At 37.6% G+C, this 27,046-nt stretch overlaps 1 protein-coding gene across 1 annotated transcript in view; it reads right to left on the bottom strand.

Annotated features, from left to right (window-relative positions):
• IL1RL2 (interleukin 1 receptor like 2) overlaps positions 1-27,046 on the bottom strand; it is a 45,044-nt gene that overhangs the window by 16,217 nt on the left and 1,781 nt on the right. Inside the window, exons 3-6 of the mRNA XM_045548914.1 lie at positions 26,810-27,044; positions 24,207-24,405; positions 15,136-15,295; positions 10,982-11,056 (exon numbers count right to left, since the gene is read on the bottom strand). Of these exons, the coding sequence (XP_045404870.1) occupies positions 10,982-11,056; positions 15,136-15,295; positions 24,207-24,405; positions 26,810-27,044 (669 nt within the window). The remainder of the gene's footprint in view (positions 1-10,981; positions 11,057-15,135; positions 15,296-24,206; positions 24,406-26,809; positions 27,045-27,046) is intronic.

Raw genomic sequence — 27,046 nt, 5'->3', positions numbered from 1 at the left:
ATGTTGCTGCGTGTAGCTATACTTCCTTCAGATAATGGAATGTACTACTATTTCTTTCTTCTATGTTGCTGTGTACACATTTGTGTTATTTCTCGTATTTGCCTAGTATGTGCCTCGTATTTGCCACAGCCCTCACTCTTGCATGAACTCTCTCATCATGTCTCCTGGGGCAGACATGTACACACTTCATGTATATACACTCGGACACATGATGGGTACACACTCCCATCTACCAGTCATACTTATAGATGATGGATTATGCATGTCTTCAACTTCAAATGACTGAGCCAAACTGTTTTCTAAAAGGGTTGTACCAATTTACACTTCTACCAGCAGTGTGTGAGCATTCCTGTTACTTTATATACTCAACAATGCTTGGTATTGTCAGTCTCCTTCATTTTAGCCATCTTGATTTGTGAATTTAATTTGCATTTCCTTTGATGGCACTGAGGTGAGCATCTTTTTATATTTTTATTGGCCATGTGAATAGCCTCTGCTGTGAACCATCTGTAATTCATCTATCCTTCTACCAGGTTGTCTTTTCCTAATTTATTTGGGTGAGTTTTTCATAGATTATGGATATGATACCTTTGTTCACTTATTACAAGTGTTTTCTTCCACTTTGTGGTTTGCCTTTTCATTCTTTTAATGTTGTCTTTTAACAAGCAGAATATCTTATTTTTAATGAAGTTCTACTTATCCATTTTTTCCTTTGCCACTAGTGCTTCCTACGTCCTAATTAAAAAAAAAAAATCTTTCTTTACCTCAAAATAGTGAAGGTGTTTTTCTGGAAATGTTTTGAGTTTCATACTTAAGTCTACAATCCACTCAAAATTATTTTTATAAATGGTATGAGAAAGAGGTCAGGTTTTATTTTACTCTCTATTATATCCAATTTGTCCAGTACCATTTATTGAAAAGATAGCACTTTCCCTACTTCTCTGTAGTATTTTTGTCCAAATCAAGTGCCTTGTACGTGTAGCTCTATTTCTGGGTCTTCAATTCTGTTACATTATCTATCTTTGTGCCAGTATCACACTATTTAAATTATTGTAACTTTTTAATAAATCTTGAAATCTGGTAGCACAAGTCCTTCTATCTAGTTCTTCCTCATTAAAATTCTCTTGACTATTGTTCAATCTTTGCACTTCCATACCAATGTTATAATAAACTTATCAAAATCTGCAGAAACTACAATCTATTGAGGTTTTGACTTTCTTATTCCCTCAACACAATAGTTCAGTATTGAATGATGTGTTTTATAGGTTTTTAAAATAGATATTTTTAAAATCAGATTAAGCATTTTTAATTTTATAAGCTTTTAAGAGTTCCTTCCATTCCTAGTTTTATGAGTGTCTTTTTAAAGTAATGAATTCTTTACTCAATTTTTTAAAATAACTTTTCAGTATCTATTGAGGTAAGTGTATTATTTTTCTCCTTTAGACTAGCTGATGTGAAATAAAAGGCTAAATTATCTAATATGAAACGACTTCATATTCCTAGAATTAGCTCAATTTAGTCACAATGTGTTATTCTTTATGTATGAAGTAGACATCAATTTGCTAATAATTGGCTTAGAATTTCTTTGTAATAATGTCCTCTTTGGGCTTTAGCGTCAAGGTTTTCCTGATCTAATAAAATGAATTAAGGACTTTCTCTTTTTCTACTCTCTGAAATAATTTCATAATGATGTTATTTCTTTACTAAATATTAATATTTTGTAGAATGCACAAGTAAAGCCAATTGGGTCTGGAATTTTTTTTATAGGGAGATTTTAAATTTATTTAATAGTTATATAACTATTCTGAATTCTATATCTTGCATCAGATTCTATGTGCTGGTTTTTGTAGAAATTTGTCCATTTGTTTTTAATTATATTGCACTAAGTTTTTCAGAATATTCTTGTATGATCTTTTCTTTCAAATAAAGTTTTTTTTCTTTTATGATCTTTCTCATGCCCTATATGATCTATGGTGATGGCCCCTTTTTCCTTCAGTTTGTACCTTCTCTCTTAATCACTTAAGCAGGGGTTTATCAATATCATTCTTTTTTTGTGGTTTTGATGTGTATTTCCCTGATGATTAGTGATGTTGAGCATTTTTCCACCCGTCCATCATTTATATGTTTTCTTTTGAATAATGTCTATTAAGGTCGTTTGCCCATTTTTAATTTTTTTTTTTGCTGTTATTTGAATTTCTTATATATTCTGATACTGTGGATTAACCCTGGTCAGATGCATAGTCTGAAAATATTTTCTACCATTACGTAGATCATGTCTTCACTCTGTTGATTGTTTTCTTTTCTGTGCAGAAGCTTTTCAGTTTGATGTAATACTCTGAACTAAAATAAAATCTTAATCTCCCCAGCTGACCAACTGTTGGCCAAGGAGTCCCCAGAAATACCTTAAAGTTGAGTTGCTGGCCATGAGAAAGAAAATCAGAAATGCCTCATCATGCCCTGCTCCCTTCTTGGAGTTAGTAAGGCTAAGGCTATACAAGACAAAGCTTAAACTACACCTGTAGGCCATCAGTGTACTCAACAGACCACTTGGGTTTCCGTAGATGTCCAGCGGCTTGTCTCTGAATAAGAGACATTCTTGCCTTATGTCAGAACATTCCAAGCCTTTAGACAAAGCTTCATTTCTTTAACTAATCACAAATAAAAGAATTTTAAAACCTACGTATAACCTATAAGCCCTCATCTGAGATGTCCTACCTTTTTGGGCCAAACCAATATACATCCTCCACATATTGACTTAGGGTCTTACATGTAATCCCTGTCTCCATGAATGTATAAAACCAAACTGTAACTCAGCTATTTTCTCAGGACCTCTTGAGGCATGTGCTCTGGGTGGGTCACAGATATTTGGCTCAGAATAAACCTCTTTAAATTATTTTACAGAGTTTGGTTTTTTTTCCATTAACAATCCCCTTTGTCCATTTTTGTTTTTGTTATCTGTGCTTTTGAGGTCTTATCCAAAAATTTATTTCACAGTCCAATGTCATGAAGCATTCCCCTATGTTTTCTTCTATTAATAGTAGTTTCACAGTTTCATGTCTTACATTTACGTCTTTAATCCATTTTGAGTTGATTTTTGAATATGTTGAAAGATATGAGTCCAGTTTCATTTTTCTGCATGCGGATATCCAATTTTACCAGCGCCATTTAATGAAGATACTGTTATATCTTCAATGTGTGTTTTTGGCATTTTTGTCAAACATCAATTTGCCATACATGTGTAGATTTATTTCTCAGCTCTCTATTCTGTTCCATTGCTCTAGGTGTCTGCTTTTATGCCATTATCTTACAGCTTTGGTTACTATAGCTTTGTATTACATTTTGGAGTCAGGTAATGTGATGCCTCCTTTATTGTTGCCGCTGTTGTCGTTGTTCCTCAAGATTGCTTAGGTGATTCAGGATTTTTTTGTGGTTCCATGCAAATTTGGGGACTGTCTTCTATTTTGGTAAAATATGTCATTGGTATTTTAACAGGGATTACATTGAATTAGTAGATAGCTTTCTGTAGTATGGACATTTTAACAATGTTAATTCTTCCAATTCATGAACATGGGATATCGTCTCATTGATTTGTATCCTCTTCAATTTCTTTCATCAATGTTTTATAGTTTTTGATGTAGAGATCTTTTATCTCTGGTTAAATTTATTCCTAGGTATCTTATATTTTTTGTAGCTATTGTAAATGAGATTATTTTCTTAATTTCTTTTTCAGACAGTTTACTATTAACATATAGAAACACTACTGATTTTTGTACATTGATTTTGTACCCTGCAACTTTACTGAATTTGTTTATTAGTTCTCCAAACTTTTTGGTGGAGTTTTTAGGGTTTTCTGTATATATAATTATATCATCTGCAAACAGGGACAATTTGACTTTCTCCTTTCCAATTTAGATGCCTTTTATTTCTTTCTCTTGCCTAATTGCTGTATCTAGGACTTCCAGGACTATGTTGAATAGAAGTGATTAAAGTGGGCATCTTGTTTTGTTCCAGATCTTACAGGAAAAGCTTTCTACTTTTCCCCACTTAGTATAATATCAGCTGTGGGTCTGCCTTATATGGACTTTGTTGTGTACATACCTACTATACCTAATTTGTTGAGAGTTTTTATCATGAAAGGATGTTGAATTTTGTCAAATGCTTTTTCTGCATCTACTGAAATGCTCGTATGGTTTTTGTCCTTTCTGTTAATGTGATATATCGCATCTGTTGATTTTTGTATTTTAAACCATATTTGCATCCCTGGGATGAATCCCACTTGGTCACAGTAAATGATCTTTTTAATGTGCTGTAGAGTGGTTTGCTAGTATTTAGTTGAGGATTTTTGCATCTGTGTTCATCAGGGACATTGGTCTGTAGTTTTCTTTTTTCTTTGTCCTTATCTGGCATTAGTTTCAGAGTAATGCTGGCCTCATAAAATAAGTTTGGAAGTATTTCCTCTTCCTCAATGTTTTGGAAAAATTTGAGAAGAATTTATATTAGTTCTTCTTATAATGTTTGGTAAAATTTAACCGTAAAGCCATTAGGTCCTGAGCTCTTCTTTGCTAAGAGACTTTTTATTACTGATTCAATTTCCCCACTCATTACTGGTCTGTTCAGATTTTCTATTTCTTCATAATTCAATCCTGGTAGGTTGTGTCCAGGAATTTATTCATTTCTTCTAGGTTATCCAGTTTGTTGGCATATAGTTGTTCATAATAGTCTCTAATGATCTTTTTGTATTTCTGTGGTATCAATTGTAATGTCTCCTTTATCTCTAATTTTATTTATTTTAGTGTTCACTCTTTTTTTCTTAGTCTAGCTAAAGGTTTGTCAATTTTATCTTTTTAAAAATCCAACCCTTCATTTCATTGATCTTTTGTATTTTTTTACAGTCTCCATTCTCTTTATTTCTGCTAATTCTGGGTTTAGTTTGATCTTCTTTTTCCAGTTCCATGAGAAGCTAGAAAACATTAGGTTGTTTGTTTTAGAGTTTTCTCTTTTTTTGATGTAGGCATTTATTGCTATAAAGTTCCAGTTGTAAGAATTGCTTTTGCTGTATCCCTTGGGTTTTGGAATGTTGTGCTTCCATTTTTGTTTGTCTCAAAAAATTTTTTAATTATCCTTTTAATTTGTTCATTGGCCCATTGCTTATTCAGGAGCATGTTGTTTAATTTCCATTATTTAAAAATTTCCAAAGTTCTCGCTGTTATCGATATCTAGTTTTATACCATTGTGGTCAGAAAAGATACTTGATATGATCTCTATCTTCTTAAATCAGTAGAGACTGGTTTTGCAGCCTAACATATTATCTCTCCCGGAGAATGTTCCATGTGTAGTTCAGAAAGATGTGTATTCTTCAGCTGTTGGATGGAATGTTCTGTACATGTCTAGTAGGTCCATTTAGTCTAGGATGCAGTTTGAATCCAATGTTTCTTTGTTAATTTTCTGTCTGGATGACCTGTCCGTTGCTAAAAGTGGATTGTTAACGTCCCCTACTATTGTAGTATTGTATTCCATCTCTCTTTAGATCTAATAATGTTTGCTTTGTATTTGGGTGCTCCAGTATTGGATGAATATATATTCACAATTGCTATATCTTCTTGCTGAATATTTACCTTTATCATTATATAATGACCATCTTCGTCTCTCATTACAGGTTTCAACTTGAAGTCTATTTTATCTGATACACTTATAGCTACTCCTGCTTGCTTTTGTTGTCCATTTGCATGGAATATCTTTTTCCATCCCTTCCCTTTCAGTCGATATGTCCTAACAGGTAAAGTGAGTCTCTCCTAGACAGCATGTAGTTGTATCTTGATTATTTTATCCATTCAGCCACTCTATATCTTTTAATTGGAGAATTTAATCCATTTACATTCAAGGTGATTATTGATAGGTAAGGACTCACTCCTATCATTTTGTTAATCGTTTCCTGGTTGTTTATAGATCCTTTGTTCCTTTTCCTCTCTTATTGTTTATCTTTGTGGTTTGGTGGTTTTCTGTGGTGCTCAGTTTTGATTCCTTTCTCTTTCTCATTTGTGTATCTGCTATAATTTCCTTCTTTGTGGTTACAATGGGCTAATATAAAGAGTCTGGTAGTTATAATTAGACTATTTTAAACTGATGACAACTTAACTTTGGTCACATGAAAGTACTCTAGACTGTTACCTTCCCCCCCAACAATTTATATTTTTGTTGCCTTACTTTACATCTTTATATATTGTGTGTTCCTTAACAACCTAGTTGTATCTGTAGTTATTTTTTACCATTTTAACCTTTAGATTTCATACTAGAAGTTTGAAAGATTTATATAGTACCACTACAGTATTGGAGTATTCTGAGTTTAATTATGAATTTACCTGTACTAGTGGTTTTTATATTCCATATATTTTCATAATAGTTATGATCATCCTTTCACTTCTAGTTGTAGCACTCCTTTAAGCATTTTTTGTAAGGATGGCCTAGTAGTGATGAATTCCCTCAGTTTTTGCTTGTGTGGGATGGATTTTTTTTCTTTCAGCACTTTGAATATATTATTCCAGCCTCTGCTGGCCTGCAAGTTTTCTGCTGAGAAATCTGCTGATGCTCTAATGGACATTCCCTTATATGTGACTTGATTTTCTTTTCTTGCTGCTTTTAGAAATCTCTTTTTTGTCAAACTTTTGACAGTTTGATTTTAATGTGCCTTGGAGAGGACCTTTTGGGGAGGACTTTTTAAAGTTGAATCTATTTAGGGATCATTAATATTCCTGAATCTGAATGTCCATATCTTTCCCAAGACTTGGGAAGTTTCAGCTATTTTTTTTTTTATTAAATATGTTTTCTGTTTCTTTCTCCATCTCTTCTCCATTCTGAACACCCATAATGCAAACATTTGATCATTTAATGGTACCCCATATCTCTTGTAGGCCTTCTTCATTCTTTCTTATTCTTATTTCTCTTTTTTCTTCTACTTGGGTTATTTCAAAAGACCTGTCTTCAATTTCAGAAGATCTTTCTTCTGCTTGATCTAGTCTGTTGTTGAAGCTCTCAATTGTATTTTTGATTTCATTCATTGATTTCTTAAGCTCAGATTACTCTTTGGTTCTTTTTAATAATATATATCTCTTTGTTGAACTTCTCATTCAGATTATGAATTATTTTTCTGATTTCATTAAATTGTTTATCTATATTCTCTTACATCTCACTGGGTTTCCTTAAGATCATTATTTTGAATTTCTTTTCAGGTATTTAGTAAATTTTATTTTCTTTGGGGTCTGTTATTGGAGAATTATTGTGTTTCCTTTGGAGGTATTATGTTTCTTCTTTTTTCATGTTTCTTGTGTCTCTATGTTGATAATTTGCACATGTGTTACAACAGTCACCTCTTCCAAATTTATGGAGCAGTTTTTTCAGGGAAAACTTTTTCATATAGATGCATCTTAAGTGACAGTTAGGTGGGTGTGTTGGCCTTAGTTCTGGGAAAACATAGTAGTGTAGTCTTCACACAGTTTCTTCAGCTGTAGTCTATATCTGTAATATTAATATCTTCAAGTGCCTCAATGGCCTAAGCTGCAGGAGTTTGTGCTGGCAATGGCATAGCTTTGCATGGAACTAGGCCACCAGGCTAGTTCTCAGGCTGAGGGTGTGCCTGCATGGCAGGTCCACTGGCTTGGGGGTGGCCTTGCCAGGGGCAAGACCACTGGCTAGTTCTCAGGCCCAGGTTGTGCATGCATAGTGGGTCTTTTGCACAGGGACAGTGTAGGGCTGCCTGTTCCTTAGGGGAACAGGGCACCATGTGGACTCAGGCACTGGCATTTGTAATCATTTCATTGGGTCGAGCCTGTGAGTAACCAGGGTTGTGGGGCTGCAGCCCCCTGCATGAACATAGTAGAATGATAGTAGAGCCTTAGGGATGGAGAGAGGCAGTGGCTACTGGCCCCCAGAACACAATGCATTCTAGCAGTGGCTGTGGTTTCAAATGGTGCCGTGCTGTAGTAGCAGGTGTCACAGGCGGCCAAGGGGTGTGCAAGGTGGGATCCTCTTCTGTAAAGTATGAACTTTAGGCAACTTCCCAAACTGGGCTCAGGGCTTGTGAGGATTGCAGGATTCTCCTGTAGCAAAGACTGCAGATGTCTGTGGCAGTAATAGAGGCTGCTGGGAGCCTCCTGTTTACGTTTTTCCCACAAGAGAAGTTCCTCCTAGCTCCAAGCCAATCCTGGTAGGGGAGACAGAATGGCAAAGGCAGGGCATTTCACTCCCCTCTCTATATGGCTATCCTAGGCTTCTGTGCCCACAGGGATTCCACCATCCCCTTGCTATATAATACAGTGCTCTCCTTCAAACACTCCAGTCAAAATGTAGCTGTTTATTTGCTGGTTTGGCCCTTTCTTGTGGGGGACATGAGTGCCAGGTAGCTCCAGTCAGCCATCTTGTTGACATCTGTCTTTATAACATACCTTAATACTTATAAGAAAAGATCTCTCTTTATTTCTTTTATTCAACTTTTTCTTGGCTAACTCTTTCCAGTATTTTTGACATAAACTTTAGAAATGCTTTGACGAGTTTCAGGATATTCAGTAAAATTTAATTGGTATTGTACTAAGCTTGTATATTAATCTAGTAGAAATAACAATTTTAGCATTGAGTGTTCCCATTCAGGAACACCATAAGAAATTACTCAAAAGCATGTCTTCTTTTATGTCTCACCTTAAAAGACTGCATTGTTTTAATGTAGGCAAATTTTTTAAATTTCTTATTCAGTAATTCCTTAACATTTTGTTATTTTTACTGCAATTACAAATGTCATTTTCCCCAATTACGTAATACATACTATTTCAGGCAGGTAAAAATGCTATTAGCTTTGAAAGTTTATTTTTTCTTAAAATAAACTTAATGAATAATTGCTAGTAATTATAGTTTTTAGATAAGTTTCTTAAAATTTCTAAGTAGATATCCATAGGTCATTTTTTTTAAAACTATATGTTTATCTTACTCCTTCCAAGACTTACATCTTTGTCTTTTAATTGTCTAAATTCATTGCTAGAATTTCCAAAGTCAAGAGTGGGGACCAAAGTCAATTAAGAGAAATAAAACTTCTCTTTCTAGGTGTTTATGAATTCCACAAGAGTATTCACATGGTGAACAATATGTAGACAAGTAGCCTTTATTATGGACATTGTAATTTCCTATGAAGTTTAAGATAACTCTCCTTAAAACATATGGGTCTAGAGCCTTTTAAACAGATTTTATCTTCTTACCATTTGTTGTTTTATAATCTTTCACATTTCTAAATCTTTATTTGGGTTTCTCTGCATTTGGGGGATTAGATTTGCTGGAAGTTATCTATCTCCTTCTCCTTGCCCTACCTCAGCTCTTTAAGCCCTAACCAACTCTGGGACATATCATTCTGTTTGGTTCTTTCTTTTAATAAATTTGTCATTTTCTATATTTATTTTTGTTGTTTAGTTACTCTTCTTTATAGAGTTAAATGGTTAGTTTATGTATTGTAATTATTTCTATACTAATTAATAACAATAATGATATTTAAAGATATAAACTTGTTTAGAGTGCAACAATGGTCAAAAGCCATGAAGTTTGATATGAAGTATTCTCACTACCATTATTTTCTAAATATCCTATAACTATGGTTTTGGCTTAATCTCTAACCAAGAAATCAAATAATTATGAGATGGATTATTTGTTATTTACATTTTTAAAATTTAAAAAAAAAATTTTTTGACAAGTAATAACTGTATATACTTATGGGGTACAGTGTAATGTTTTGATATATGTTTACATTGTAGAATAATTAAATCAAGCTAATTAGCAAATCCATCACCTCCCATATTTAAGGAGTGAGATTATTTTCATTGTTTTGCTTTAGTTATAAATTTCTAGATTTACTGCACTGTGATTGTAGCATGTGATCTATGCAACAATTTCCTCTTTTGGACTCTAAGTTTTTCATAGATGTGAGAGTGCGCTATCTACTAAACGCATTACTCTTATTATGTTACTCAAACCATTTAGATTCTCGTTTGCCTAGTAAATGTCTCAAAGCCTGAGTATATTAAAATCTCCCACTGTAATTGAAATAATTATATTGTCTTATTATATTTGACTTGTATTTCTGAGACTTTTAGCATTATAGATTTTGATGCACTGTCATTAGACACATAAAACATTGTGTTTTGGGAAGTGTTATAATTTTTATTAGTATAAAATGATTTAAATTGTCATTTGATTTTTTGGCCTCAGAAGACATATTATCAGATTGAAAGTTTAATATTGCCAACCTAATTTTTGCATTAATTTTTGCAAGTAATGCCTTGCTTATTCATTTATTTTTAATCTTCTAGTTCATGCATTTTTAGATATGTGTCTTTTGAGAAAGCATGTAATTGGATTTTAATATTTGTCTCAATCTGAATATTTGTATTTTAATGGGGACTTTGTTTAATTTGCTTTTTTTCCATAAGTTACTCAACATATTTATTTTACTAGTGATTACCTTTAAGTTTTAAAAAAATAATTTCAGCCCCTTTTTCTCTACTTACATCACAAACTGAAACAGAGGCAATTTTATTGATCCTCTCTTATGTAAGTTAAGGAATATAACATGATAATTTCCCCTACTCCTTTAATATACTTTCCAGCATGAGCTAATGCAACCCAAAATTCCTGATCAACATTATTTAGTGTAGTTTTATATCATTTATTGTCTTTTTCAGGAACTATTTTTACATTTTTATTGCCCGTGCATAAAGAAGTTTATAATAAAGCTCACTGCCAGACCTCTGATACCACAACTTCCCCAGGCTTCAGCTCTCTTGCTTTTCATTTTGATGCCTCTCCCGATGAGCTCAGGTATATCCAAAGCTGGAAACTGCATGTGTACGGGATTTATCTTCACCCTTGAAATTCAAAATATTCACTAGAATACGTAGACAAAATGATCTGTGCCCTTGGTGATTTCAATAGTTTCAACGACTTTACTCACCAGGCTGTACTTCAATTGAATTATTTTTTGGATAAATGATTTTAGGGATATTTCCTCCATATCCAATTCTTTCTGCTAAGAAATCATATCCAAAGGAAATAGCATTAGAATCACATATGATACCTTCCCAAGTACTTTAATGCAATAGGATGAAGCACAGCAGAGCAGACCATCCATAAACATTGGTTGAGGAAAACCAAAACCCACAGTGTGACAAAATACCAGTCCATAAATACGTATTTTTCAAACAGAAATAATTGAATTGCTATAAAACAAACAAAACTAGAAGCTGAACTATCAAGAGAGTTCACTTTGGCCATTATATTTTGGTATAAGTATAAATGCTGAGGTTATATAATAAATCTCACTACCTAATCATCCAAATACACTTTGCAAGCAGTGGCTAAAAGCAAAGCTCTGGCCTAGGTCCTAGCTTGAGAGAAATATTAACCCTGTGGTTTTATCTTCAGTTCCACTCCCCCCTCCTCCAACTCTGCTTTTCCATATTCTTTTACACCCTTTCTCCTTCTGTTATTCTTCCTACTCTTCCATCCTAACACCACACTTTGCAATCATCTCCCTGTATTGACTCCCTGTCTCTTAGTCTCTCTCCCTTCTTCCCTTTGCCATTTGTCTATCAAAATTTAGCAATCCCCTAAATGTCCCATATTCCTCCTATATATCTGTGATGGGACATGGAAAAGTTATAAGAGGGAAGCTAGGAAAAAGGCAAAAACACATGTCTTTTATGATAGCAATAAAAATTATACATTCTAAAAACTATGCACATTCAGCATATCCCAAACAAAAGTTACCCCCAGCTAGTTAAGGCACCATCACCCACTAGATCACACTCATGTAAAATCTGGAATTCATTCTAGGCAACAGTTTTTGTCTCATTTTTTTCAACTTACCAATCATCAAGTCCAACTACTGTTACCTCCTGACACTTCTCAGTCTGTGCCTTCTTCTTCACTTCTAAGCCCTCTGTTGTCTAATCTCTATTCTTTTCCTAAGCAATCTCATTGACACTCACCTCTTCAATTATCATCTAAAGGCTAATGACTTTGAAGGTCCTACCCCCAGGCCTTCCTCTAAGCTCCAGACCCATAGAGGCCATGGCCTGCCCTGCACCTCCGCATGGGTATCCAAAGGGGCCTCCATATTCAGCCTACCAATGACCAAACTCATGGTCTCACTCTTAAATCTCGTTTTCCTCCAGAGCTATCTTATTTCACTGACAGCATCACCATCCAGTCTACTGCATATGCCAAAAGGCCTGGGTGGCTTACCTGACCTTGCCATACCCCGCCCCCCCACATTCAATCCAACACTAAGACCTGTGTATTTTACTTCCTATGATGCCTTGAACCCATCCATGTCTCTCCATCTTCAACACAACCATTCTATTAATAACTGTGTTTACATGATGTCTCACCTGCACTTCCGCACCACCCTCCTAACCACTCTTCCTGTTTCTATACGGATCATTCTGTACACAGCAGCCAGTCTGCAGTTTCAAAAATGAAAATCATGTCAAGCTACTCCCCTGTTTTCAATCCGTCTGGCTGCTTGCCATTGTTCTTAGAATAAAATCCACACTACTCACTGTGGATTGCAGGTTCCTACCTGATCCTGGCTCCTGAGTACTTCTCCAGCCTCATCACCTACCATGATCTCCCTCACTCAGCATCACTCCAGCCCAACCGGCCTGCTTTCCATCCTTCAGACACACCACAGTCCCTTTTGTTCCAGGGACCTTCACATTTGCTCCTCCCTCAGTCTGTAAAAGTCTCGCGCACCCCATCACACAGAATGCTTCCTGACTACCAGCGTAATCATTATCAGAAAGCCTTCCCCAAGCCACTGCCTTCTCACAGCCTCTTGTCTGCTTGATCTCACATTTTCCTTTCCTTCATTGCTTGAATCTCCCCAGTAATTATGCATCTCATTAGTGGATTATCTGATTAATCTCTGCCTCCCCTCCCTCTCAGCCTTCAAGCTTTATCAGAGCTGCGGTCATGGCTGTTTTCCTCAACATCACGTTCTCTCTGCCTAGCACAGGACCTGGCCTTGTTAGGTGCTCAGCAAAGAATTATTAAGTGACCACCTGGAGGAGAAATCTCCCACCACCTCCTCCCAAGTTCAGACTACCAGCACTCTTCTGATATTGCGGCAGCCTCCGAAGTGGTCTCCAGGCCTCAGGCCCCTCTTCACCTATCTCAAGACTGATCTCTCCCATCACAAATGCAGCCCCAAAACTCTGCACTTGCACCATGCACAGGCCCTTCCACAGCCGCGTGGTAGAGCCTGTATTATAAGCAGCCCCCTTGACCTTGCCCCTGTCTAACCCTATGGCCTCTCCTCCCACCATTCTTCATTCACACTTACACATGCTCTGATGAAAGCGGTGCTAGATTCAACATAAACCACGATGTTTCATACTTCCACACTTTGCCCTCTACTGTTCCCTCTGCCTAGAGACCCCTCCTCACTCTTCCTTACTTTTATAAATCCTATTCATCCTTCAAAATTCAGCTGAGAACTCATTTCCTCTTGGAAGCCTTCCCAGACCATTTGCTTGTCACGCCTGTGGCTCTTTCTGATTCTTTTCCTGTTCCCCAGACACTGTCTATAACTCCATCCTTAGCACATAATATTAAACTGATCCATCTACATCTCTAGATTCTCTCCCACCAGGCTGAGGGGTATCTCAATAGAAGAAACAATGCTTTTCATTTTTGAATTATCAGGGTCTAATATAATCTTTGACATATTACAGATTATAGATAAATGTTTATTGAATATGAAATACAGACTACTGGACTCAGCCACTTCTCAAGGGATTCTTTATTTTACCTTAGCAATTTCATCTTTCAAAAAATTCCCTCGGCTACCAATGTAAACTAAAGCATTATTTAGCCAGTGTTTCAGCTAATAAACAGATCTGTGCCTAGTCTAGGTTAAGCACTGAGCTAGGTGCCAGGGATTCAACCATGAACATGAGGAATGTGCCTATTTTCAGAGAGATAACAGTTAGCAGAAAAACCCAGAGCATGAAAATCATAAAATCTTATGCAATTGATCTTCTTAATTAAGGGGCTCTTGGCAAGGAAAATTAAAATTGAAGACCACCCAAAAGCATTTAAATCAAGCAAGTAATTGCAGCAAAGAACATTGGAGGACTAGAGAGGAAGGACTCTCTAGAAGAACAGCTGGAACACAGGAAGCTGCTGGACTCTAGGGAATGAGGGACCCCCATGCAGAGGCAGCCCAGAGCCACCCCCACGGGACACTCCCTCAGGGAGCCACATCGTCAAATCAGAACTCACTCCCCTAGTACTTTGAAGACAGAAATTAGTGACAAATACGAAGGTCTAAGTCAAAGAAATACCCCGCCTTTAGTTCTTTCCATCTAGATCAGTAAATATTAAAAACTCTACTACAGGAAGAGCCAAAGGCACCATAACAGGAATTCTTTGCCCAGTGTATTGAGAAAGACAGACGCAGGCCTGGGCATGGAAGGCCCCAGCTCTGGCCTCGTTTCTAACAGCTTTGTGAACTTTGGTAAGTCGCTCCCCTCCTGGGAAGCCTCTATTAAATGAGTGGCTTGAGCTAAATTATTTTTAGAGTTTTTTCTAAGATTCTACTTCCAAATCTCCAGGGCATATGTTGAAGAGTGCTGGCTGCCCTGGGTTGAGAACTGAAACCTCGTGAGCAGGCTATCCTGGGACCACGTCCAGAGACCGGGAACTCTGCAGCGCTCGGGGCAGGGGAGGCCACGGCTGCAATGGCCCACCGAGGTACCCAAGTGAAGGCTGAGAGGATGAGAGTAATGAGAATCACATCTACCATTTTCTGAGCACCTGTGCTTTGTCAGGCACTCGAGTAGCTACTCTGATCTCATTTAATTTCACAAATAAGCCCAGAGTTTTGAGTGCTCTGTTTCTTCAGATGAGAGAAGTAAGATGCTTACGGCATCTTCCCTCACTCTTCCGACCCTCCGCTCTCACGGTGACAGGTTTGAGAGCCTGTTCACCTCACCTTCAGGAAAACCAAGCTCCAGAATCACTTCCACCCGAAGCCCAAAGCCTCAAGCCAGCTCCCACAAAGCCAAGAGGTGACAATAAGGTGACAGATATGAGCACACTTACTGGTGTTCACAGTGATGCCATTTAAAACCGTGTACTCTTTCCCCATGTGTGTCAGTCTGGCTTGACATGCATAGCTCCCTCTGTCCTCTGCCGAGACATTGTTCACCGAAAGCTTGATTCCCAAAGGAGTGAACCGCTCTCCTTTGATCTCTTTACAGTCCTAAATACAAAAAAAAAAACCCAAAAAACAAAATTCAATTCAATGAGTATTTGGGGGTACCAGTTACATTTCTATTAGCACCACCTTATGTGGTCTCTAGGACTTGACTTAACGTAAGTTACAATCTAAGCAGAAGACAATAGATAGATAGGTAGGTAGAAAGACAAGATAGATAGATAGATACACAAAACAGGAATTCCTTGCCCAGTTTTTATGCATGTGTGGGTATATGTAGATAGCTAGACAGATGATATGTAGATACATGATAGATAGATACAATGTCCAGAAAATTTGACAAAGAATATTTTATGTGCTAAAATGAGTGATACAAACATCAAGTCTAATAGGAGTTGGGAGCAGAGAGGCCTACGTAGGCCGGAAGGAAGACTTCACAGAGGAACATTGGGCCTGGGTCACAAAGGATTTGTGCAGAAGGACATGAGCAGGTCAGAATGTCCTCTACCTGCAGGGGCCCATCACCCCCATTGGACTCCCATCTAATGGATCTACTCCCCTTTGTCAAGACTGCAAGCCCAGGTGAATAATGACTGCTTCTACTGTGTTACAGGCCCAATCACACCTTCTCCACTCATCAGGGGTTAGACTTGATAGAAATCCAAAATAACTCTTCACCAATATCCTATTAGAACAATAGTCAAAAAATGCCAGCCAGACTTCTCCTATCCCCCCCGCCCTCCCCGGCTCCACCGCATCAATAAGGACACAGCTGCACACCCACCCAACTTGAAGACAGTCAGTCTCAGAAAGGCCTTTCTCTTGAAGTTGTCAGCCACCACCCAGAGGGCAAGCCTCACCACTCCTCTGCCCTATCCTAGGCTCACATTCTCATGTTAATCACCACTTCTTTCATCTCCTGGGCCCACTTCTGAACTCTTTCTCAAACACATTCTTCATCCTTCAGGAAGCTCCATGCCTCAGAGTGACTGCTGAGCTAATTGAGTCCATTTATTCATTCCTGCTCTTTGCTAGCCCTGGGAGAGGCCTGGCCATGCAGGAATAAGATGCAGTCCCTCTCCTTAGGAAGCTCACAGTCTAATAGATCTGCAGGCCCCAATACCTGGGCCACAGACTGGTACCGGTTCACAGCCTGTTCAGGACGGGGCTGCAGAGCTCTACTACCCACCCCCTGTACCCCATCCATGGAAAAATTGTCTTCCATGAAACCAGTGCCTGGTGCCCAAAAGGTTGGGGAAAACTGTAATAGATAAAACAAACATGTAAACCCCTAATTAAATAAAGATTTAATTGCCTAAATATTGAGCTCTCTCCTTACTTGGCCATAGTTCAGAGTTATATTTCATTCTCAATCCCTGGAAGATTGTGAATAGCTCTACCTCACTGGATGAAACTCACTAAATAATGGGAGAATGAGCATTTGTTCATTTACAATGTGGAGTATGACTTCCTAGAAGTCTTACATTATCTCCCTGTAAACAGCTGATATGGGAAACCAAATTATAATCAGATAGTTGCTTACCAAACAGAATGGAAATTACTAATCAGAGTCAGATGGGTGAAGGCATCAGACTCTAATAGTGTGATGTCTCCTTCTTTAGGGTATGGATGAGCACAAATTTTGAGTCTTTGGACTTTGGAAACCTCTTCCCTGCACAGTCTTCCCTGGATAGTCCCTGGTGAGGCACAGCCTCTGGGCCTCCTTTTCTATGATTCCGTTGTTGAGCAGTCCCCTTTCTGTTGGACTCATTCTTTCTTGCAAGATATGCAAATATTAACCATATTAAAGTTTAGCCTTGACAGCTGAGGACCACTCTGTCCCTTTACAGTAAGTAACTTGGATTGCCTCTATTCTGACCCACTGGAGCATTATTTTAGAGTGTAAGCTCTCAGCAAGCTTTGATTTTTATTTTAAAATTTGGGGATGATATCTCACTAACAAGATTTAAAATTAAAATTTGAATCATAATAGTAGCCAACAATTTGAGTGCCCTATATTCCAGGCACCAAGAAGAACACCCCTGATCCAGCAACTACAGTGTTTCAGAGACACAAAGCAGCCCCAAGCTCTCTGGCTCAGAGGGGGTGGGTGCAGGAGAGCGATGGGGGTAAAACTGGTGAGGCAGTCGGAACCCAGCCTTAGAACACCGTGAAGAGGAGATGAACATCTGAAGCTTTTCGAGCAAGAGAATAAGATGATCAGATTTGCTTTTGAGAATGATCCTTCCAGTTTCTGTGTGTAGGATTAAAGTGGGAGCAATCCTAAAGACCAAGAAGCAATTGGAAGTGCTATTTCCATAATATGAAGCTAAATAGAGCCTGAACTAAGGCAGGACCATGGGAATAGCAAGAAGGGTACAAAACCCAGTGATTTTAAGCAGTTCCATTCCACAGAATTTAGTGACAAATTTGGGATATGGAGAGGGAACAGGACTTCTATGATCCCAGCTTGGGTATGCAAAGATGTTGTTCAGTAGGAGAGGGAAGGCAAAGAAAACACAGAAAAATGATCAGATTTGGGGTAAGATAAAAAGTAGCTCTCAATATGGTGAATGAGGTGAGTTGTGGGGTGAAGAATGTCTAAGTAGAATGAACGTATATTTGGCCATTTGACAATAGATTCGGGAGGTTGGGAGAAAGATCAAGGTGGGAGAGAGACGGAAGGCACCTGTACATAGATGGTTCTGTAAATCTTCCATTTGGATGTAAGCGAAGCAAGAACAAAAGATGACCGTGGCTGAAATCATGGGAGCCCCAAAATATAAGATCCAAATATAGAGGATGAGAATCCAGTTATGATTACTAAAAAAGGCAAGAAATAAAATAAAATAAGATAGAGACAAAGAATAAGTCTGGGAAGGAAATGAGGAGAGAGTTTCCAGCTGACAGGAGTACCTAGCAGTGTTGAATGTCACCAGGAGATCACACTCAAGATTGAAAGTGAATGTTAGTTTGGCAACTGAAGAGCCAGATGTAACCTCAGCAAGTACAGATTTAGCACAATGTGGAGGTGAAAACCATTGCAATAAGGAGTAATTTGGGATTGGAATAAAAAACAAATTGGAAACATTACTGCCTTTCCAAGTATGGATACTTCACCATCTAGAAAAATATGATGGATATGGTGGGCAAATACCCTCCATGGTGAGCCATTTTATCCTGCAGAGACTATCAAGCTATTATTTTTTTAAAAAAACCTGAATAGATTTTTAAATACCAAATCTTTTCCAGAAGCCCTTCAATTTCAAGGACTGTCTTGATGCCTCTCAGTTTTCAATTCTCCCAGACATAGCCTGGACTTTGCCATTATCCAGAACCCTTGTCTCAAAATTTTTTAAATCAAGTATACTCTTTCTGATTATAATTTTCTATTATCCCAGATCTTTCATTTCTTTATTTTAACTAAATAACAATATCTAATATTTATTTATCAGGTACTTATTATGTACCAATGCTTAATGGATAGATTGATGTCATTTGATCCTCAAAACAATGCTTTGAGGTCACCTCTCTCAGTCTGGATTTAATTGCAGAAACAAAAAAACATTCTGGCTATTTTTATGCAGAAAAGGATTCAAAACAGGATATTAGGTACTTTATAAAATGTGGGAAAGTACTCCGGGGAAGTGGTGTCCAGACCCACAGCTCCACGCTGCAGAACTAGCTCACCAGGAGAGCTGCTGCCTCCACCATGACACTCAAGTGGGAATGCAACCTGAACCACACCACCTGCAATTCAGAGACCAGGAGTTGCCACTTAGGCAACTCGAGCACACCAATTCATGCCACATCAGGAAGAGCCACCCCAATAAAGAAATCCAGAAGGCTCAACTTCCACAAAGCTGGAGTCTGGACACTGGAACGCAGCTGCAGAAATGTCCATGTCCCCAGGGTTGTGCTTTCTAGTAAAAAAGGCAGGAAGATTCACCAGCCTCACCTTTCAGCAAAGCCAGCTGGAGACACTGAATCATATCCAGAACCTTAGCTGTAGGCAACTCTGGAAAATATAGGGTAGTTTGGTGGTTTTGTTCTTGTTTTTTGTTTTTGTTTTTGTTTTTGTTTTTAGCTTGATAGCTTCTACAGGATAATAAGGCTCACCATGGATAGTTTCTGCCCACTATATCCATCATATTTTTCTATCTGAACTTTCTATCCATCCAACCCACTTTTCTATCTTAATTGCAATCAGCCCACCCAACTCTTTACTTCTCCTAATTATCCTTCCTACCCATCCTGGACTCATGTGCCCATCACTTCAATCACTCCCTTCCCAATACCTCACCTCCATGTCCCTCTGTCCTTCCAGCACATTCACCCCGCAAAACCCCTGTCCTGATGGATCCCTTCATCCCTCCCTCCACGCCTACAACCAGGTGAGTACAATAGGGGACAGGAGATAATCCCAGGAATGGGTATCTTGAGACCATTAAAAATTCATGGGCTTTAGCTTAGAAAATTCTTTGCCTTTCCTTCAATTCTCTCCCCCAACTATTCACCTATATCACTCTTTCAAATTTCCCCCATAAGATCTCCTTACAATTAGTGGAGAAAACAGGGGTCATCAGACATGCGTCCCTCACTTCCTCTTCTCCTCCTTTTCCCTCATTTTTTCAGTTCTGCTTCATACACTCTTAAACAAGCCCCAACTCTTAACTGAATTTCTACAGTAGCCCACGTGACCAACATGCCACCATTCCCAAGTCCTTCCAGTGTACTCACTACAGTGGCCACAGAGGGACTTTTCTCAAATGTCAATTTGATCATGTCATTCTCCTGGGGTAGCATTCACTGCTGAAACACCTTAGGTGGGAAAAGGCCACGTTTCAATTCACATACAAGGCCTCTAGTTCCCTGCGTTACCTAGCCCCACTGCCACTTGTGCCTGAAGCTCTCACCCAAACACGGTTTCTGTTTCATCTAATACCTCTGCACATGCTGATGTCCTCTAATTACCCACCTCCCTTCCTGCCCCACCTGCTTAATTGCTATTCATTCTTCAAGCACAGTTCAACAGTCACCTTTTCCAGGAAGCATGTCCTCAGACACTCCCAGGGTCTGGTTTAGTTTTCCTCTCTTTGTATTCACCTCAGGCTATAATAAAATTCTTTGTTGATTTGTGTGCCTCATCTGGTCAACTGTAACTTCTCTGACGACAAAGACTCTCATTATTGCATCCCAACGTCAGACATGGCACCAGGAAGATAACAGGATCCAAGTGCCTGGAGGATTGATCCCAACTCTCACATTTTACAGATGAGAACACGAGGCCCAATAAGTGACACAAAGTCCGAGAACAAGCTAGTGGCAAAAACAGAACCACAACTGGGGTCCCTGAATCTGAGCTGGTGGGACAGATCTCTCCTCCTCAGACTGCTTGCCTCCTGGCCTCCTCCTGCCTTCTTAAGCCCAGGGGTTGTTTTTAAAATAAAGGTGCCTGAGCCCCACCCATGGGTGATCTGCTTCAGTTAGTAGAGGGTGAGGCCAAACATCTGAGTTTTTAAAGGGTCCATAGGATAGAATTTGATGTCCACTCAGGATTGTTAATCACAGCTCTGAGTCCACCTCCAAGTTCTAAAGAAATAGAAATTAGAATGGCCAAGACAACATTTAGGAAAAAGAAAAAACAGAGGACTTATACAAAACTCACAAGACTTATATAATGCCATAATAATTAACAAGGATAAACAATAGGATAATGCAATGCTACAGAGAGTTTGACTTAAATCAGAGGCGGCATGTAAAGCAATGTGGAAAAGACAGGTAAACTATAAGTCTGTACAGAAAAAAAATAAATTTGACCCTACCTAACACTATATTAATAGAAAAAGAAAAAAATCAAAACTTTTAAAAGATAATATAGAAAAATATCTTGTTACCTTGGGGTAGGAAAAGATTTTTAAACAAGTCACAGAAAGTACTAATCACAAAGGAAAAATTATTGCATTACTCTACATTAAAATTAGAAAGTTTAAGACCCCATTATGAGAGTAAAAAGGCAAGCCACTATTTAGAAAAACATATTTGCAACACTTTTAACTATTACTGATATCTAGATATATAAAGCACTACTACAAATCAATAATAAATAGACAAGACAAGAGGCTAGCAAACTATCCATGGGCCAAACCTGGCTCACTGCCTATTTTTGTAAATAAAGTGTTACTGGAACACAACCACACCCATTCATTTCCATATTGTCTACAATGGCTTTTGCACCACCGAAACAGCTGTGTATTAAAACAGAAACCATCTATTTACTATTTAGCCCTTTATAGAAAAAGTTTGGGGACCTCTGGACAAAACAACCAAATAGAGAAGTAGACCAGATACTTTCACAAGCACTCCACAGAAAAAATAACACACATACACACGTGCACACACACAACATACAATGGCCACTAGGAAAACTTAGAGGAGATTAACTTTATCATTTATCAGGGAAATTGTTAACTGGAGCACAAAATGAGACAAAATTACTCAGTCAATCTAATGGCAAGAATTACAAAGACTAATAATACCATGTGTTGTCAGATATAGGAACAGAAATAATGTTATAGACCTCTGCTGGAACTGTAAATTGGCACATCAGTTTTGAAAATGCTTTGGCATTTTCTACTAGCTTTGAACATATTCCTTATGACCCAACTATTTCACTCTTATATAAAATAGTTCACAAAAACTGCATTTATGAGTGAACCAAGCATATAAGAATATTCATATCAACTTTATTTCTAATATTCAAAAACTGGAAATAACTGGAGTCTGATAATAATAATAATAATGAAATACTATACAGCCATGAAAAGGGATGAACTCTAGTCACCTGCAACAGCATATGTGATTCTCACTGGTTTGTTATTGAGCCAAAGAAGCTAGACACAAAATACCACATATAATATTATTCAAAATAAATAAAGTTGAAAAACTGGCAAATCTAATCTATGATAGTGTTAAGTCAGGGGAGTGGTTATATTTGGGGACTAGGGAGGCATAGTTTTTGCAAGAGGTAGGCCTTAAGAGGTGCTAGTGATGTTTTCTTTCTTGACCTTGATGTGAGGGGGTAATTAAAAGGGGTATTAACTTTCTGATAATCCATCAAGCTCATTCACTTATGACTGGTGTGTTTTTAATTTTTTTTTTTGTACAAATGAGTTCTCAGTATATTACCCAGGCTAGTCTTGAACTCCTGGCCTGCAGCAATCCTCCCGCCTCAGCCTCCTGAAGTGGTGGGATCACAGGCGTGAGCCACTGCACTTGGCCAGATTGATGCATTCTATATGTATGTTATACTTCAGTGAAATGGTTTTTTTTAAATGCATGCCAAATTTGGTACCCGGGATAGATAAATGTATAAAATCTGCTATAAGTTAGCAAAGAAATGGCAGAAAAAAAGAAAAAGAAAAAAAGAAATATGGCAAAAGATTTAAGTAGGCAGTTCAGAAGAAGATTCAAAAATGGACAATAAACATATTTATAAAGTGATAAATTTCATTAATAATTAAGAAAAAACAAAGTAAAACAACAATAAGGCACATTTCATACCACCAAATTTTAAAAACTCAAAGTCTTAAAATACAATGTCTACAAAAGGTTTTAGGAAATCTATAATACTCATGGTGAGAGTATAAGCTAATAAAAACTTTTGTAAAGCAATCTGGAAACCTCAATAAAGTTACATACTTTACTCATATTCATGCCCTACAAATTAGCAATTCTAGGGCTAATAGTTATATACCCTAGAAAAGCACACTGGCAAATGTGCATTACAAGACAGCTATAAGGACATTCATTTCCACATTCCTTGCAAAAGAAGAAAATCAAAGAACTTAAATGAGCATGAAACATAGAATAGAGAGGATCAACAAAGCAAAAACTTTGCATTTTGAAAAGAGTAATAGCACTGACAAATTTCTGATGAAACTAATCAAGTAATTATGTGTGTGTGTGTGTGTGTGTGTGTGTGTGAGAGAGAGAGAGAGAGAGAAGGAGAGAGAGAGAAACAGAGAAAGAGAACAAATAATGACTAAAGGTGAAACTTACCAGAGAAGCAGACATTAAAAGAGATAATAAATAATTTGCCAGCATATATGAAACCTTTAATGAAATAGGCAATTTCCTAGAAAACAAAATCTTACCAAAACTCGCTTAAGAGAAAGTAAGAAATTTGTATACTCCTATCACTATTAAAGACATTGACTCAATAGGTGAAAACCTTCTCATAAAGAAAATTCATGACCGAGATGGTTATGCCAGCAAGTGCTAATCAGCAGTTAGGGAAAACTAATTTCAATCTCAGATAACTAGCCTGTGCTCCTCCACACCAAGGATCATAACTTCTATGTCAGCATATGCCAACGCAGTCAAGAAAAGAGAACGTTTGAAGGTGAAAACACAGGTGCAGAAAGATGAACTCAAGATGCTTTGTTTGCATAAAAAAGGAAAGGCTAGAATATATACATTTTTATTTGCTCGTATAGCATTATGCCAGAATAATAGCAAGGAAATAATAATGGCAAACACCTGTTGGGAAAGGTGTGATGGACCCACAGCAAATATGGAACAGGAACAGGAAAAACATTTTCCAGGGGGTAACATAACAATTTGGATTATTAAGCTGTATGCAGGTAGTACCCATTCAAATAAACAAATTAATTAATATTAGGAAAAAAAAGAATAGCCACAGATAACCTAAAAACAAAGACAACTGGGGGAGGTGGTAGATCCAAATAATAAAATATTCCAAAGCTATAATAACAAAATATTTTAAAATAAATAATTAGCAGGATAACATTATCAATAGCTACTAGCTAACAAATCTTAGGCACACAAATCTCTTTACCAATTCTGCCTTAAAAGATACAACTTAACCTAGAAAAAATAAGTGGGTTTTAAAGAAGAGGGAAAATATCAATAGGAGAATGTTTTTTTTTTTTACCTTATACCATTTTATTGGATACAAAACACAACTCTTCGGGAAGTTCAGATGACATGTAAGACTGTCATCATTTCCAACTTGTAGTATTTGTTTGTACTCGTCTGATAAACTCGGTAGACCGTGTCCATAAGTGTCATTACACCAGTACTTTTTATGAACAGTTAGGTTTACATGTATTCTGTGACAGCTGTCTCTACCCCTGCAAAAGAGATTGAAATCTCATTAACTCTTAAACAATCACAAAATCAAATGATTCAGCTTATCTTCAAATCTTTTCAAACAATTTTGAAGGCACTGTGCAAACCCTCTGTGTCCAACAAAACAATATGCATCTCACAAATCATTTATTACAAAAGGCCCAATGGTATTTATACAGCGGAGAGACTGGACAGCACCTTGACCAAGTGATCAGAATGAACATCACTGACCAGGGGCATGGATGCCGTGTGCCTCTGGGTATCCCTCCGAGAAGGACACATGCACTCACCTAGCACTCCAGCCAAAAAGGCACACCCTGGACCCAGTCAGGAAGAAACACTTGGCAAACCCCAGAGCAGGATATAATATAAAATAATTGCCTGTACTCCTTAAAAATGTCAATGTCATGAAAAACAAAGACTGGGAAACTGTTCCAGATTAAAAGAAATTAAAGATTTGTCGCAACCAAATGCAACACATGATCCTGGATTGGTCCCTCTACTGAAAGCAATGAAGACAGTTATCAAGGTCCTCAAGGGGACAGTTGATAAGATTAGAATATACACTATAGATTAAAGCATTGTATGATGGTTACATTTTCTGAATTTGATGACTATACTGTGATTATTTAAGAAATACATAAATATACATAGAAAGGAAATAAGAAATGTAAACATTGAAATATTAAGGGGTAAAAGGGTATGATGCATATAGCTTAAATGGTTTAAAAAGTGGTTTAGGAAAAAAATATACACATATATATGGCGAGGAAGAAAATTATAAGGTGAATGGGAGAAAATGTTCTTGAAAATGAAGAATCTACCCTAGGCAGCATAATCGCAAAGAACATGGATGCTGGAAGCTAACTACGTTTTGAATCCTGGTCTTGCCAGTTATCAGCTGGATGACTTTTGTCAAATTACTTAACCTCTCTGTGCCTCAGTTTCTTCATCTGTAAAATGCGGATATAATCAAACCTACCTTCTAGGGTTGTTAAGGATCAAATGTATCTGGCAGATAGCCCTATATTGTATAAGAGTTTGTTAAATGCATTGAATAAATAAATCCCTTGATAAAAGAAAAATGAAGAATCTAGACAAAGGGTAGACAGGAGTTCTTGATACTATTCTTGCAAATTTTATTTAAATTTGAAATTATTTCAAAGTAAAAATATACAGTTTACTGAATATGCATCACATCTAGATGTTAACAATCTAGGAGAATTCATGTTCATTTTCTTCCATGACAGAAAGTGTCTCTGTTTAATTTCCATGAAAGATTATTTTTCCTTATGTCACAGCTCCCAGATTTAAATATTTTAAATCTAGCTCTGAAATCCAGATGAATTTGTGTGATGTATGTTCTTCAAGTCTAGTTAATAATTCACCTCCTAGGTTAAAATAGGAGAGCAGACTTCAACAACCCCTCAACAGTGACCTCTTAGTGAGCAAGGCTGCAGAAAGGAGCCAGGCAAACAAGGCTAATGACCACTTCCACTGTGCACCACCGAGTAAGTAATTTTGTACCATGAGTCTGTCAGGTGTACGGAAATGAGGAACCTGGTGTGAAACAGAGTGGGAAATGGGCCGTCCTGGGACACAGAAAGGGGCCAGCAAATCCTACCGCAGGATCAAAACAAAACAGGGAGAGTGGAGTACCTACTTGACACATGATCTTGTTCATTTCCACCCCAACCCTATCAGGCCAGTGTCGTTTCCATTTTGCAGACAAGAAAACCAAGGCTCAGAGAGATGAAATAATTTGTTAAGGTCACAAAAGTTCGTATGGAAGTCACAAAATTGTGACCCTCAGGCCAAATTTAGTCTAGAGATGTGTTTTATTCAGGCCCTACAAAGCTTTACAAATTGAAGTTACACACACACACACACACACACACACACACAAATTCTAATTTCCACGTTCCCTGGAAAAATCAGAAGATGGTCTTGAACTGAATAAACAGCTACCTTTGATGGGGCACATGCTTTTCAGCTGCCACCGTCCCCATGAGGCCTGTGTCACACATTTATATTTCTTCCCAGCACAGGGCCTTGGGTGGAGTTTGGAACATACGCCATGCCTACCCACTGTTAAATCTCTGCCTTGCCCAGATTCCTTAGGAAAAGGGCCGAAAGGAGATATATTCCCATCTGGATGTGCTACCTGTCACCAAAACTTCTGGCATTATGAGAAAGATGGCAGCAATGATGTAGGGACAAACATGCCTTGTGGGCCCAAGGCACCATTGCAATGGGAAAAGATGCATATCATGTTTCAAAAATGATTTACAAATCTGTTTTAAAATGTATTCACTGAAAATCACCTTTTAGCAATTTAAAAGTTTTCCAAAAAGAATTAATATATACACATATAAGAGTTACTTCTATTTTAAATGAGGAACTTACTTTATAACACATTGGTAGATTCCTGAGTCCCCCAAGGCAAGGGGGAGAAACAAAATCCAAGTCTGCTCCTGGTGAATTCTAGACTTAATGTCTTTGGATATTGGGATTTTGGTAGAATTATTATACCATGCTACATTGACTTCCCCAGATGTTATGGGAGGGTATGTACAATTAAAAGCAAAAGGCTGGCCTACTGAAGACATCTCATTTGGCTTATGAATGTCCTTGCATACATCT

The sequence above is a fragment of the Lemur catta genome, chromosome 4, assembly GCF_020740605.2.
Source record: "Lemur catta isolate mLemCat1 chromosome 4, mLemCat1.pri, whole genome shotgun sequence".
NCBI lineage: Eukaryota > Metazoa > Chordata > Mammalia > Primates > Lemuridae > Lemur > Lemur catta.
The sequence above is the reverse complement of the archived record's forward strand: the minus strand, read 5'-3'. Positions and strand labels throughout refer to the sequence as shown.